We start from the raw sequence: 16,845 nt of genomic DNA, 5'->3' as shown, positions 1-16,845 counted from the left end.
GAGGGAGTGGCTGGACCGGCCGATATCCCTGGACGAGCTGACCAGAGCCCTCAAGTCCTTGGAGAGGAATAGGACTCCCGGGTGCGACGGCCTTCAACAGGGTCTCTCATGCTTACATGAGGGATGCCCTCTCCAAATTGGGGTTCAGGAAGGGCATCCGCAATTGGATCCGGCTGCTCTACACCAACATCGTTAGTGCAGTCTCGATCAATGGTTGGGAATCGGACAGTTTTCCCGTCAGATCTGGAGTCAGGCAGGGCTGCCCGCTCTCTCCTGCCTTGTTCGTGTGCTGTGTGGAGCCCTTCGCCGCATCCATCAGGAAGGACGTGAGCCTGAAGAGCGTGACTATCCCAGGCAGTGGAGGCCTTCAGGTCAAGGCCTCCCTGTACATGGACGATGTCGCCGTCTTCTGCACCGATCGTCGGTCGGTGAGTAGACTATTGGGCATCTGCGGCCAGTTTGAACTGGCCTCGGGTGCCAAAGTCAATAGGGGTAAGAGCGAGTTCATGTTCTTCGGGAACTGGGACGACTGCTCCTTCATCCCCTTCACCGTCAGGATAGACTACCTGAAGGTGCTGGGTGTTTGGTTTGGTGGAGCTGGGGCATGCACTAAGACTTGGGAGGAGCGTGTCACCAAACTGAAGCAGAAGCTGGGCAGGTGGACGCTCCGGTCCCTCTCCATCGCGAGTAAGAAGCTGGTTGTCAGGTGTGAGGGGCTTTCGGTACTGTTGTATGTGGTGCAGGCCTGGCCTAATCCCTGGACCTGCGCCGCTGCGGTCACCTGGGCCATCTTCCACTTAATTTGGCGGTCGAGGATGGACCGGGTCCGCAGGGACACCATGTACAAAGACCTGGAAAATTGGGGAAATGGCGTACCGAATGCCACCCTCGCCCTGATGGCTACCTTTGTGTGCGGCTGCATCAAGCTGTGCGTAGATCCTCAGTACGCAAACACCAAGTGTCACTACTTACTGAGGTTCTACCTGTCCCCGGTGTTGCGAAGGATGGGCCTGGCCTCGTTGCCGCGGAACGCTCCGAGTAGTTGGACCAGTCCGTACCACCTGTCCTTCGTGGAGAAATTTTTGAAGGGAAACACCTTTGACCACAAGGCCGTCAGGCAGTAGTCAGCACGTAGTATCCTCAGGACCCTTCGGGAAAAGGAGAGGGTGGATCCCGTCGTGTGGTTCCCCAAGCAGACTGCCAAAGTTGTTTGGCAGAATGCCTCATCGCCAGAACTTTCAAACAAGCACAAGGACATTGCTTGGCTGGCAGTGAGAGGGGCTCTGCCAGTGAGATCCTTTATGCCTGCCCAGAATCTCTGCACCACCACACGCTGCCCTCGAGGTGGCTGCGGGGGGGACGAGACTGTTGATCACCTCCTTCTGGAGTGCGCCTATGCGCAGGAGGTCTGGAGGGGGATGCAGTGGTATTTTTCGAGGTTCGACCCGAGCAGCTCCGTGACGCGGGACTCCGTGCTCTACGGGCTGTTTCCCGGGACGCACACCGAGACCAACATCAACTGCGCCTGGAGGACCATCAATGCGGTGAAAGACGCTCTTTGGTCTGCCCGCAACTTGCTGGTCTGCCAGCTGAAAGAACTGACCCCGACCGAATGTTGCAGACTGGCGCACTCCAAGGTCCAGGACTATGTGCTGAGGGACGCACTAAAGCTTGGGACAGCCGCCGCCAAGGCGCGGTGGGGCAAGAGCACGGTATGAAACCTCTCGTCCAGAATAGAAAAAAGGGCCCTATCTGGTAACTGGGCCCAGCTGGCGCCTTCCCCAACTGGTCAGGGGGCCAACTGGGACTATGCAGGGTGACGACTGCCAGGATATTTTCTTTGCTTTGTTTTTTTTTCCTTTGTTTTTTTCCTTTAGTTGGTGTATGTACCCCCTGGGTAACCCAGAGTGGCTTGCATGACTGGGTAGGTGTATAAATATGTTTTATTTTTTGTACATCTTATGAATAAAGTATATTTTTTCAAATAAAAAAAAGTGACGAAACGTCTAAAAACGAACCTTCCAGCTCAGCGAGCAATCTCACATCCAGAACCACACAAGACTAAGCTTGAAACCCCCTTTGGCCTCTTAAAACTTTTCTTTTGTATATCCCCAAATGTTCTTGCATATTCATGAGCTCTGTGCCATATTTCATAGCTTGAATAGGGATGGGACCTCCCTGGGATCTGAGACATTTTTAAGAAAGTGGCTGTTTTGCACGTTTGCTGTCTAGAATGGGTACAGAGGAGGTAAACATTGACATTCTTTTAGGTGGAGTTGCTATAAAAGTTCAAACACTTTGCTAGCTAAAATTAAAATTCTATTCTACTGGTGGAAAGTTAAGATTATGCATTCTTTCTTCACTCTCTGTTATTGACTTCGTAACAAGTCACAGCTTGAAGGATTGCAAGACCATTGAGTCACCATCTTACCAGTAAATTTTTACTATTCATTCACAAGATGCGTGGGCATTGCTGGGAAGGCCAGTGTTTGTTGCCTATCCCTGATGCCCTCGAGATGGCGAAGTGGCAAGCTGCACTTTTGAACTCCAGCTGTTCCTGTGGTGAAGGATTATCCATAGCACCATCAGTAAAGGAGTTCCCAGCTTTCTGACCCCTTTTTGGTGAAGGAAAGGTGACACAATTCCAAGTCAGGATGGTAAATTATTTGATGGAGAACCTGCATGTGGTGGTGTTCCATTCGCTTGATGATCTCATTCTACTTGATAACATGGGTTTCTGACTCGGAAGCTGCTGTCAAGGGAATCAGACAAGTCGCTGCACTGTACCTTGCAGATGGTGCATACCACAACAATGGTACTCCTACAATGGAGGAAGAAAAGATTAAGGATGCCAAAAGGGGTTTCAAGCTCAGTCTTGTGTGGTGTCAAACTCCTTGAGTGTTGTTAGAACTGCAAATATCCAGGCAAGTGAAGAGTATTCCATCAATTTACAGGGATGCGATGACCTGATCGTATCATCGCTGGACTATTAATCTAGAGACACAGGCAAAGTCCTGGGGACATGGGTTCAAATCCCGCCACAGCAGATGAATTTAATAATAATCTACAATGAATAGTCTCATGATGGCCATGAAACCATAGACAATTGTCATGAAAACCCATCTGGGTCATGAGTTCCCTTTAGAAAAGGATATCCACCTGATCTAGCCTAGATGGGAGTTCAGATCCACAGCAACATGGTTGGCTCTTAATTGCCCTCTGGGCAATTAGGGATGGGCAATAAATGCTAGTGATGCCCTCAGCCAGTGGACCAATGAAAACAAACTCAAATTTGTGACTTGTGCCTTGGTGATGTGGGTGACGGACAGGATTTCAGGAGGCAGAACAGGATTGATATTCCACAGAGTTTCCAGCCTCTGATTTGCTCTTGGAGCCACAGTATTTATGTATTGATCCAATTAATTTTGTAATCAATGATTAATGGACATTCAGCAATGAAAAAACTGTTAAATGTCAATGATATCAATTTCTGCATAGACATAATTAATTTTAACTCTTCATCTCGGATAGTTCACGTCCTGATATTTTTTTAACCATCCCTATTAGCTCTCCCCTGTCCTTAACAGAATTTTGCCTCAGTTCACATTCCAAAAGCCAACAAAGGAAGTTACAATGTCAAACATTGTGCAATCTATGTTCGGACCACTTTGCTATATCCAAAAATTCTTCATGTGATCAAACATGTGTGATTTCTTTATATTTTTTGAAAATCATTTTTTTAACGAGTTTGAATGTCACAATAATCTCAGGTACATATTGGTTACTTTTGTGAATGTTTCTAACAAGGTCAGACAAGGTTTCTGGTACAGAAATTTAATCCAGTTTGTGTCATAGAGCAGTGACTGAGAATACCTGGAATGTTTATGAAAACTTGTTTATGAAAACTTGTTTGTGCTGTGGTGGTTTATGACTGATAGAACAAACTTTGAAGGCTATTAGTTTCTTTCTAGTTCCGAAAAATCAAGAATTCATTTTAGCTTAGAAAACTCAGAGGTTGAAAGTTCTTAGAAAAGTTCAGAGGATCAGGTTCTCTCTTAAGTACAGCTTCTCTTTTAGGATGGAAGAGTTTTTACAGGAGATCATGGGAAAACACAGTTATCTCTGTAGAAAAGTTTAGTTGTGTAATTTCTACACCAAGAGTGTAAATTATTGAAAGCCAATTAAGTTTTAACTCTATATTTTGAGAGTGTTCATGCAAGAATATTCCATGGTTCACAGGGTGAAAATTGAGGAAAATCAATTCAGTAGAACTTAAGGATTTAGTTTGGAGGGATAATTTTTCTGGATTTGATTCTCTATAAAGGATAGTGTTAGGAAGTCAGTTGAAACCTTTTTATTGCTGTGTGTTTTAAGCTTTTTCTAATAGTTCAAGCTTGTTTTCTATGTCTACAACTTTTGTGTAATAAATGTTGTTACAGATATTTTGCAGCCTTGTGTGACTATGTTTAAGTAACTATGTGCACCAATTTTTATAAAAGAGCATTAATTAGTTTGGGACCTGATGTCCAAGAGTACCATCAGCTGGTATTAAAGTATTTATTTGAGTTATAGTATTAAAATTTGAAAATAATACCACATTAGGCATATTACTGACAAGGGGAATGACTAATAATATGTAGGAAAATATTCAAAAATCTTGCAGAGTGTACAGGAAAATAACAAATGAAATTCAGTAAAGCAAAATGTGAGGGGGCTCATTTTGGCAAAGGGAGTCAAACCAATTATTGCTTGGAAGCAAATCTTGTGGAGGAGCAGGGCAATTTGGGAATGCAAATATAGGTCATTAAAATCAGTAACATATTTTATTGCAACACGGTTCAGAATGCCTTAAACAATTCAATTTGTGATGGGTTCATTACAGAGAAGAATAGAATAGAGATCTATGTCACATTTATGTATAATCTTAGATCAGACTCAAAATAGTGTGAAGGGTAGGACAGGGTTTAGAAAATATCATAGTGCATTTAGTATGCTTTTCTGTGTTTCATATCTTGGCCCATGTTTTGTATAACTTTCCAACCAAATAAGTATTCACACAAATAACTTGTCTCAAAGAACGAAATATGATTTATAGAATCTTATGTTTTACAAATCCTTTTTGATTCAAAATGTTAATTGTGTTGTAGCCATAGGTGCAATTCCATCACCATTCGACTGTTACATGTGTAACTGTGGCTTGAAGACTTTCGCCCTTCGAATGAAACAACACTTCAGGAATGCACTGGCGGTAGCCAAGTTTTTGGAGGCAGATCCTCGGGTAGACAAGGTTATTTTTCCAGGTTAGTGCTTAAGCCATAATTTCTACTCTCAACCAGCATATGTTTTGGCAGTGCACTATTTCAGTAGTGAACTGACTTATTGGATACAATAAATTTAATGAGTTTATTGTTTGCTGTCTGATTGTTGTCCCTAATTAGATCAATTAACAAAACTGCCAGGTGTGACTTAGTTCATTAGATACTCTGTTTCTTTTCATAAAATTACAATATTGATAACAGTGCATGTCTCAGTCCAATAACCACATCAGCCTTATATTATACGTCACGGTGTAGCACAGTCAATATTTTACACTGACTGCATTGCTCTCACTTTGGATCACAGAATGCTATGTATAGGACAATTTGTAATTTTACTGCATTTCTTTATTCTTGAGGAAATGTAATGGTGAAGTTTATATGTCAATTTCAAGATGCAGGAAGGAAATTTGTTTTGACGTTGGAAGCCATCAAAAATGTAGCATAAGATTGAATGTTTCAGTATTAGTTAGTATAAACTTCCATACATTGCTTTTTTTTCAATTAATTCATGGTAAATGGGTGTCATTGGCTATGCCTTCATTTATTACCTGGTGGGTAGTTAAGAGTCAACCATTATGTTGTGGATCTGGAGTCATATGTAGGCCAGACCAGGTAAGGACAGCTGATTTCCTTCCCTCAGGGGCATCAGTGAACCAAAAGGTTTTTAATAACAATTGCATGTGGCTGCCAGTTGGCTAGCTTTTTATTTAATGCCAGAGTTTCATTGGACCCAAGTTTCACCATCTGTTATGGTGTAATTTCAACCCACATCCTCAGAACATTTACAAGGGGTTCTGGATTATTATCCTAGTGACATTAGCACCAAGTCACCATCTCCCCCCATTACAAGTTTTATTTTGCACAGGCATAGAGTCTGAACAGATTAAACGTCCATTGAAATTATTTTCATTGACACAAGTTTCACGTCTTGCAGCAAAGCCAAAGACTTTATAGGACTGGTGAAAATGTTCAGTCCTCTGAGTTCTAAATAGTATAATCAATGCCAGTAACAAAAATAGTGCTGAATGAGCAGTAATTTGACTGAGAATCTGAATAAGTCTATTTTACCACTCAAAACAACCACAGAAAGTGACTCAAAACTTCATATCTGATTAACAACCCGAAGGAGATTAACTATATATGACTCCATGGGAGCCAGACCAATGTTCACAGATACAGGAAGTGGACACACATCCAGCATTCTGTGAAAAGAGAATACCTCTTCCAATCAGAAACACATATTACCTGTTCCAAAAATCCTAGAACCTGCAATGAAAAAAAGCATTTGTTACAAAGAACAACTGCCATCTATGATGGGCATTCACAAATTTGAATGCCCCCCATCCCTATCCTGTTAATTATATGGGGCAATGGTTTGGAGGACATGTCAGGAGCACCACCAGGTATACCTAAAAATGACGTGTCAACCTGGAGAAACTACAAAACAGGACAACCTGTGTGTACCAAGCAACATAAGCTGCAAATGATAGAGCTAAGTGATTCCACTACCAACAAATCAGATCTAAGCTCTGCAGTCCTGCAAAATGCAGTTGTGAATGGTGGTGGACAATTAACTCACTGGAGGAGGAGATAGCCAAAAATATATCTATCCTCAGTGATGAGGAAGCCCACAACATCAGTGTAACAGATAAGGCTGAAGCATTTGCCTCAATCTTCAGCCAGAAGTACCAAGTGGAAGATCTACCTTGGCCTTCTCTAGAGTTACCCAGTATCCTATCTTGCATCTGTGTTATGGCTATAACAGCAGATCAGCGGCAAGGAATACTGTGGGGAATAACTCATTTTCCAACTTCCCAAAGCCTGCCCACCATCACAAGTCTCAATTCAGGAGTGTGATGGAATACTCCGCACTTGTCTGGATGAGTGCAGATTCAACATAACACAAGAAGCTTGACACCATCCAGGACAAAGCAGTCCACTTAATTAGCAATACATCCACAAACATTCAACCCTTCGGAAGCTCAATAATAGCAGTGTGCGTCATTGACAAGGTGCTCTGCAGAAATTCAACAAGGCTCCTTAGACAGCATCTTCCAAACCCAGGGCCACAACTTCTGGAAGGACAAGGGCAGCAGAAAAATGGAAATGCCACCAATCGCAAGTTGCACTTCAAGCCGCTCAACATCCTGACCATCTTCCCCAGTGTTATGGATCTACCAGAACTAAATGGATTGCAGTCAACCAAGAAGGTGTCTCACCACCACCTTCTCAAGGGCTAATTGGGATGGACAATAAATGCTGGCTTAGTTGGCATAGCGCAACACCCTTCAATAATGAGGAGAAAGCTAACATGGCAACCAGAAAGGGAAGTTGTGTAGTTAGTATTTTGGTGTAAATCAGATCAGTTGATCAGTGGGAGGGTTTTGAGGACAAACAGAGATGAGAGGCAGCAAGAGGGAAGATAGGAGAGAAATCTGAGTGCTCAGGACTAGGATATGAAGGATCCTTAGACAGATTTTACTCAGTGGTGTAATTAAGGAAGGGAAGTGTTAAAGATAGCTCAAGAGCTGTGACCAAGAGATCCATGTGTTTGTCACAATTTAAAGAAACAGGGATTTAGCATTCCATTCTAAGATGGACTTGGAATTGTGGCAGACATAAGTAGGTCCTCACTAATAGTGTTTAATGTTAACAGTTAAATGGCTAAACCATTTTTCTGCCTTGTCTTTTCAAGTTGATGGATTTAGGGAATTGAAAATGAAGGCCACTTGTCTTGATGCAATCTCATTTGTATGTGCACCTTGGTTGATGTAGGCTACACAACTGGAAGGTAAATATAGTTGAATGTGAAGCTTTTCACAGTAACAACCCCTGCCATACTATCTATTCCCTAACCTTCACCTATGATGGATTATTGCAGAGCTGGCGAGAAACACCATTCTGGTTTTAAAGCAAATTGAAGTGATAAGAAGTCCCTACTTAAGTGTTGTATTCCAATATACCTCATATACTTTTATAAATGTCACCTTTGTTTTGTCAATATACTTTTTTCAGGTCTCCCTTCTCATCCACAACATGATCTGATAAAGCAACAGTGTACTGGGAGTTCGGGTATGATGGCTTTCTTGATTAAAGGAGGCTTGGAAAATGCCAAGACATTCCTTAAAAACTTAAAAGTGAGCACTTTTGAAATTTTTTCCTCACCTACGTCATATTAAAATTTACTGGATTAATATTTGCCGAGGCCTCTCTTATAGTGGGCAAACTTCATGCTCATTTTTGTTTGTGTTCCAACAGTACGACTGAGCCTAGTTTCAGCATTGTCAAATAAAATGGGGAGCTTTTCATTGTCTTCTCAAAAAGAGGGAGAGAACTTTCTGTCGTAGAGAGGGGAAAGAACAGAAATTTGCTGCAGTATTTCAGTGTCTTGGCCTGGAGTCTGTGCTTCAACACATTGCCCCTCTATGTTGGAGTACCAAAGGTACCTCAAAACATACCCCCACCCAACATCCTCAGACATACATTCTCCAACAGAAAATGCTGCAAATACTCAGCAGGGTCAGGCAGCATTTATGGAGAAAGAGGAGGAGTTGATATTTCTGGTTGACGTCCTATTGTCAGTTGTGTCATAATGCATTGGGTATTAAGCTGCTCTATTCCCAAAATCATGACAGAAGTTAAAGATGTTTAGAAGTATGCAAAATTCCTCAATTTTCCTAATTTCCAGACCCAGGTTGATAGAATTAATGGAACAGAATTTTGTACTTTCCAATAAATACTTTATTACAGACTTTCTCTACAAATAAACAGTCATGAACCGTCAGCATCAAATACCATAAGTTAAAACTCCAATCCCTATATAAACTCTCCTTATGAACAGATTGACAGACATAGATAGGAAATATAAAAACATGGATGAACGGAAGGCTGGAAAAGTAATTTCAGTGATCTGTTTGATTCTTGAAAATAATAATGACAATTCAGGATTTCAATAATACTTTTATTTCTATGTTAGAGAAAAATTGATCAAGTTTGATTCTTACTATCAAATTACTTTTAAGTAAAAATAAATCTGTTTTTCAATAGGATGGGTTGTACATAACCTGTCTCCAAAGTGAGATTCTGAATAGAATAATCTTGTTTGCTTTTCCTGTTTTATCTTTCTTTTCAGCTGTTCACGCTTGCAGAGAGTTTGGGAGGATATGGAAGTCTAGCGGAGCATTCGTAAGGAACATGCAAAAAATATTTACAGCTTTAAGAATCACGGTATTTTAGAATTAGGAAAGAAAGGGGATAAACTTGAGAGAGAGCAGTTTTGGGATTGGAAAGTGAGTACAGAAAATTGTGCAAAGGTGACGAACAAAAATAAAACACTTTTTCAGTGCAAGCAACAAAATATGATCACTAAAAAAAAATCAAATGTTGATTTAAAAAAAAGTTGCTGAACACTGCGAGAAATATTTTATAGTAATATTCATTGACAGTGTTCTCTAAAACCCTTTAGGCTGGTAATGAAATTAATGCCCTCGAAGTATTGCAAGGTATACGGTAAGAGTTGCATCTGATCAAAAGGAAAGGCTATTCTGTGTGTACTATTAATAATTCAATTAGGGACTGTTAACATACTAAACAAAAAAATCCAAATACCTTTTTTTAAACCAATTGAATTACAACACACTATTTAATTGTTTGACAAAATGAATTGTGAAAAAATTTAACAAAATGCTCACCAATATGGTTTCTAATTATACATGTTGTGCATTCTTATTTACTTCATATTTTTCCAAGAAAATTATCTTATAAGACACTTCAATATTATAATTATTTACTTCCAAAGGGACCACCCATAAATACTCCCCGGTCCTCTGGATACTACCTTTATTTTAGCCCAGCACAAACTATAATTGGATGTAAAATTTTAATTTACCATCTCCTGAGTGTGAACAATCTAACCCCATGATCTGGTTATTTTCTCAGGACTTCAAAGCTATTTCAGCTGATTACTTTCATTGGCAAAAATACACTGCCCAACTGTTCTCCCAGTAGGCAATCTTTAGGCCTCTGTTTTTGCCAAGGTTCAATCCGATATTAATCCTCACCCACCTTTCATGCATCGTTAATGAGTTTATTGTTTTATTCAACTGACAGGACAGGTCTATGTAACCATCATTTATTTTGGCTAACTTTTCTCAGTGAGCTGCATGAGGTCCAAACTTGAAATAAAACCTCACCTAGCAAAATCCCAGATAAACTTACATCAGGCAGCTTTCCAAATCTCATTCCATCTCTTTGATAATGTAGCCTGTTCTGGGTAACTCTCAAATCAAACATAATCAAATTATGCCTAACTTACAATTTCTCATTCTGTTAAACAAACACAGTAACATTTTCAATAGTCATTCTTTAGGTATTCTGGTAATCATTCAAGCCCAGGATTTGAATTCCCTTCTTGCTTAAGGCAAGAACACCCTGACATTTCTATGCTGTGTTTAATTGCCATTTATTCTACTTACTACAGTTAAACTTGAATTCCTAAAACTACAAGCTACACTTTGAAACTAAAAGATGTATTCTAAAACCATGGAGATATTCACAGATACACACTTACTTTGAAATGTATTTGAGAGTTTGTCAACTTGGGATGAACCAATGCCACCAGAAGCATGTGACTACAGTTAAAGATGGTTGTGAAAGACCTGTTGAAATACATTCACAACTGTCCATAATCAATAAATCTTAAAGATGATATCTATCTGTATGCATTTTAACATCTTGTGTAGATGATTTGAATAACAAGAAGCAAGCTTCTTCATGGGCTTAAAGTAAAGGGAAAGTACTCAGATGGTAAGAACTGTAGATGCTGGAGTCAGAGACAACACAGTGTGGAGCTGGAGGAACACAGCAGGCCAGGCAGCATCAGAGGAACAGGAAAGTTGATGTTTCGGATGAGGACCCTTCTTCAGAAATGGGAAGGGGTAAGGGAGCTGGGAAATAAATAGAGAGAGGAGGGGTGGGGCTGGAGAAGGTAGGTAGGATGGTGATAGGTGAGTGCAGATAGAAGGTGGTGGGGATTGGTCAGTGGAATAGGTGGGAGAGAAGATGGACAGGTTGTGTCAGGTCAAGGAAACGGTGATAAAAGGGGGAGGGTTGGACAGGGGATTAGGCTAGGGGTGGGGAGATTTTAAAACTGGTGAATTCTATGTTTAGGCCATTGAGCCGTAGGCTCCCAAGGTGGAATATGATGTGCTGCTCCTCCAGTTTCTAGGTGGTGTCATTGTGACACTGGAGGAGGCCCAGGAAGGACATGTCACATGGGGAGTGGGAGGGGGAGTTAAAACAGTTGGCAACTGGAAGGTGGCGTCGTTTGTCGCAGACAGAGCACAGATGCTGTATAACATGGTCGCCGACTCGACGCTTGGTCTCATTGATGTAGAGGAGGCTACATTGGGAACAGTAGACCAGGTTGACGGATGTGTAGGTGAGCCTCTGTCTGTTGTGAAGCGTTTGTTTGGTGCCTTGAATGGAAGTGAGGGGGGAGGTGCGGGGGCGGACGTAGCACTTCCTGCAGTTGTGGGAAAGGTGCCGGGGGTGGTGGGACTAGTGGGGAGTGTGGAGCAGACGAAGGAGTTGTGGAGAGAGCAGTCCCTATGAAAGGCAGATAGGGATGGGGAGGGAAAAATATCCTTGTTTGTGGGGTTGGATTCAGGTGGCGGAAGTGGAAGAGAATGATATGTTGGATGTAGAGGTCGGTAGGTGAAATGTGAAGACCAGGGGGATTCTGTCTTTATTTTTGTTGGGGAGAGGGTTTGTGTGGGCAAGAAGTGCAGTAATTGCAAAAGATGTGGTTGAGGGCATTTTTGATCACTGGAGCAGGGAAGTTATGGTCCTTGAAATAGGAGGGCATCTGGGATGTTTGGGAGTGGAATGCTCATTCATGGGAGCAGAAGCGGTGGAGGCGGAGGAATTTGGAGTAGGGGATCACATTCATGCAGGAGGGTGGGTGAGAAGAGGTGTAGTCCGGGTAGCTGTGGCAGTTGGTGGGCTTGAAATAGATGTCAGTTTCGAGGCAGGTACTAGAGATGGAGGTGGAGAAGTCCAGGAAGGAGAGGGAGGTATCGGAGATGGTCCAGGTGAATTTGACATTGGGGTAAATGGTGTTAGTAGTGAACTGTTCAAGTTCCTTGTGGGAGCATGAGATGGCACTGATACAGTCATCGATGTAATGGAAGAAGATGTGGAGTGTAGTGCCAGTGTAACAGTGGAAGAGAGACTGTTCCGTGTATCCTACAAGGAGGAAGGCATAGCTTGGGCACATGTGGGTTCCCATGGCCACCCCCTTAGTCTGTAGGAAGTGGGAGGAGTTGAAGGAGAAGTTGTTAAGAGTAAGGATGAGTTTGGTTAGGTGGATAAGGGTGTCAGTGGAGGGGGACTGGTTGGATCTGTGGGAGGGAAAGAAGCAGAGGGCATTTAGGCCATCTGTGTGGAGGATACAAATGTACAGGGATTGAATGTCCATAGTAAAGAGGAGGTGTTGGGTGCCAGGGAATTGGAAGTCTTGGAGGAGCTGGAGGGTGTGGGTGGTGTCTCAGACGTAGGTGGGGAGTTCCTGGAGTGGCGGGGAGAAAACAGAGTCAAGGTAGGTGGAGATAAGCTCGGTGGGGCAGGAGCAGGCAGAGACAATGGGCCAGCCAGGACATTTGGGTTTGTGGATTTTGGGAAGGAGATGGAAACAAGTGGTGCTGGATGGGGAAATGATGATGCTGGAGGCTGCGGATGGGAGGTCACCTGAGGTGATAGGGTTATGAATGGTCTGAGAGACGGTGGTTTGGTGGTCATTGAAGGGGTCATAATCAAGAGGCAAGTAGGAGGAGGTACCAGAGAGTTCGTGCCTGGCATTGTCTATGTAAAAGTCAGTGTGCAAAACCACTGCTGCACTCACTTTTATGCATTCATCCCAGCTCAGTTAGGATTTCAGTTGTGTTTAAACTGGACAAGTCAGATCTCAGAGTGAAATCTGGCTTGATAGACCAGAGCGAAAGGATTGTTACAGTATAGAATAATGTCATTTGGTCTATTATGCCTGCACCAGTTTTATAACTTCGTGCTAATCTCCTGCTTTTTCCTCAAATTCTTGAACAGCATTTGTATCCAAATAATCCAAATGTCTTCTCCAATGCCTCAAATGAACTTACCTCTACCACATTTCTGTGTCCCACGTATTTTATTTTTGAAGTCTTTTTTTACTGTGGTGATCAGACATCGTGCATATTCACGCAAAGCTGCTAATGTTCCTTTAACAAATGACCAGAAAAAAAAGCTACATATGTGACAATTTAGATAGGTCCTAACATTCACAGAAATATTCTCATCTTTTCTCAGCAGAGTCTTTTAGTCATTCCTGCATTCCCTTAATATCATTCCTATATTAACTCTTTCATTTCTTACTCAAATTACTGTTTCCAATTCTTCTCCTTGAATTGCTGTAAAAGTTTAAAACTTCTTTTCAGCTCTGAAGGCCTGAAGACTTCATCCCAGCCCTGATGGCCTGAATTCATTTTTCTAATGGTAACAGCCTTAAGATTTCTACCAGTTTGCTGTTTTGGTGGACTGATAAGGAGCAGACTTGGAAACTTTGTGATGCTATAACTTCTGTTTTTCCTAAAGCAAATGTTATGCTGCTGCTCTCTTTCTGAAAAAGCATTTAAGGGTTACAGAAGGTCAAATATGTGACTGTCTAACCAGGCAACCCCTCAAAGTTGCATTCCCCAAATTGAAGGAGTGAGTACAACTGCCTTTGTAAAGATTTAATCATTTCAGGAATGCCTTTTGAATAATCTCAGGAAAGGTGTACTTAATGCATCTTAGTTTGGAATATATCCTTGTGAGACAGTGAGGCGGTTTTTGAGTGTGAAAATCAGATCATGTGATCGCTGACAGCCATCATTACAGTATATTGTTCATCTTCTAAAAGAAAAAAGTCAATTTCAAACAGTCCACATTGAGTAAAGCTTATGTTTTAAAAGCATTGAATATGAATTGCCTTTACTGAACATAATGTACTAAATATTTGCACTCTGTTTGCACAATCGATATGTATCTGCAGGAAAGATAATCAGTTGAAAATTTTCCAGAAATACTTTATTACTTTAATTCCTCCCAAACATTAATAAAAATCCAACACTGCACCCTTCTTATTTCACAAATCACTTTGTGGCTGCTTCTATCTTGGTATTAAAACGTGAACCTCAATCAGAGGAAATATGGTTCAAGAGGAAAATAGAACAGTTTCCAACTGGTACAAGAATACTTTATACAATATGGGGGTGTGCTGCTTGTTGAAATTGCTCAATTTTCATTAATGAATAATTCATCACATTGGAGCAATAAAATGACAAAGTTTACAGCAGTTGATAGTGTAGTAATTGGGATTGCATTGTTGACAAAGATACTTCTATTAAATGCATTTTGCATTTTTAATTTCTTAACTTACACTGTGAAATAAAACTGAATAATCAACAAATACTCAATTTGATTTCTTGTTGTTTAACTTTAGGTTAAATAGATTTTCATTATCAGTATTAATCCAACTTTACAATGACTACTTTCAATTAATTTTAACATCAGTTATAAAAAAAATTGTTAAAGCTCATCGTCATCCCTGATATTTAGTAATTTTGAGAATGACTTATAACCTTAAATAGTTTGTTGCATTTTTGTCTCAGTCATTTTATTAGACATTTCCATTGAACTACTTTTACTGGGTCTTTACTGATATCAGATGGAACATTAAATATTTATGGTCATTCATTAGATTCTGTTCATACAACACTTAATATGATACCTCCTACTCAATATCTAGTAAAATTTGAAACATTGTCGTTTGTCGCTGATATAAAGATAATTTAAGATGTTGTTCACTTTTACAGGCATGAATATATTTAGAACTTTTTAATCATCCTAAATGCAGTTCAACAGTTTGTTTTTGTTTAAAAGATTTAAACTAAGTCCACCAGATCTTTAACTACATATCTTAGAACATTTTTAATTTTAATTTCGTCCAGTGACCACAACTTTTTTTTATTCTTTATAATGGCAAAATAATATTGTCTATCACTGTGATACATACAAATGTCACTGGGATTAACTCAGCTATTTTCAATATTTGTTTTATTCTTGTTGCATCTGCTATCTACCTGAAAAGACACAAATAATTTAGAACATGTCAAGTATTTTCTCCAAAACATGTGCGAAGAAAGAAAAACTTCATGCTTGGCAATATGGTCCACTAAAAATACTTGTATGTAAATTTAGCTTGCCATTCTAGGCATCTGATAAAATTTGATGTAGAAGTAAATCATGAAAGCAAAATGGCTAATCACATCTTTCTGTACTGCAGCCAAACATTAACTTTGTAACGGAAATAAATGATCAAATCCTCAATTGTTTTAGCTGCCTTCCTGGATTGTTGAGCTCTCCTGAGGTATACCTGAAGTCTGAATTCTGTCCTGTTGTGTCGATGTTAACTAGACTGTTCCTAGTCTGACTCTGCTTCCTCTCTGTCTCTGCCTTATCTAAGAATACCCATTATTTGACTCAAAGGAGTTCCAATGAATTCTTGATTATGTACTAGAATACTGATCTTTGTATTACAACTCTATTATAGTTGTTCCACTTCCCTCCTCTATATCTCAATAATGTGTGCCTCTCATGTCAGAGCTACGCAACTTAGGTATCAGCATATGAAAAACAAATGCTCCACTATTATACTACATTCAGGATGCTCTTAGTGGGTCACATACACCTTATGTTGACTGTAGTCATTGTTCTAATTTGTCTACGTGGGTTCCCTCTGGGTGCTCCAGTTTCCTCCCACAGTCCAAACATGTGCAGGCTAGGCGGATTGGCCATACTAAATTGCTCATAGTATCCAGGGATGTGCAGAGAAGATGGATTAATGGGAAATGCAGGGTTACAGGGATAGTACAGGGTGTGGGATTAGGTGGGATGCTGTTTACGGGTTGGTGTGGACTTGATTGGCCGAAAGGCCTGCTTCCACATTGTAGGGATTCCAGTATCAATTTGCATTTGATATAATGTAGCATGTATAATGGAATTCAAAAATTTATATGTCTATGGAGGCTGGCTTGTGATGCTACATGATAACAGAATTAGTGCAAACATCCTTCCTGATCAAAGTTAATGTTCTATTTAATTTCTGCCATGTTCATCACTCTTTACAAAGTGTTCCATTTCAAAATTAAAAGAATGACTGTAACAAATCTTTGTGAATTCCATGTTTATTTGATAAGGAATGAAAGGAAATTATTTCATTTTTGTCAACAAACACTCATGGACAAGTAGAGTAGAGTTAGATTTGGTATTATATATTTTGACTCAGTGATACAGCAGGGAAACGGACCTTTTGGTCCAACTTGTCCCTGCCCGACCAGACATCCTAAATTAAGCTAGCCCTATTTTCCAGTATTTGACCTATATCTCTCTAAACCACTCCTATTCATATACCCATTCAGATGTTGTAATTGTATCTGCCTCCACCAATTCCTCT

The 16,845-nt window shown here is 40.7% G+C and overlaps 1 protein-coding gene across 2 annotated transcripts in view; it reads left to right on the top strand.

The window, feature by feature from the left end:
- Positions 1–16,845, top strand: part of LOC125466725 (cystathionine gamma-lyase-like) — a 67,806-nt gene that overhangs the window by 48,175 nt on the left and 2,786 nt on the right. For both annotated transcript variants that reach the window (XM_048561662.2, XM_048561653.2), the window contains 3 exons: positions 5,148–5,300; positions 8,334–8,455; positions 9,451–9,503. In XM_048561662.2, coding sequence (XP_048417619.1) covers positions 5,148–5,300; positions 8,334–8,455; positions 9,451–9,503 — 328 coding nt within the window. The remainder of the gene's footprint in view (positions 1–5,147; positions 5,301–8,333; positions 8,456–9,450; positions 9,504–16,845) is intronic.

The sequence above is a fragment of the Stegostoma tigrinum genome, chromosome 2 (assembly GCF_030684315.1).
Source record: "Stegostoma tigrinum isolate sSteTig4 chromosome 2, sSteTig4.hap1, whole genome shotgun sequence".
NCBI classification, from domain to species: domain Eukaryota; kingdom Metazoa; phylum Chordata; class Chondrichthyes; order Orectolobiformes; family Stegostomatidae; genus Stegostoma; species Stegostoma tigrinum.
Note: the sequence above shows the minus strand (reverse complement) of the source record. Positions and strands in the feature narration are given on the sequence as shown.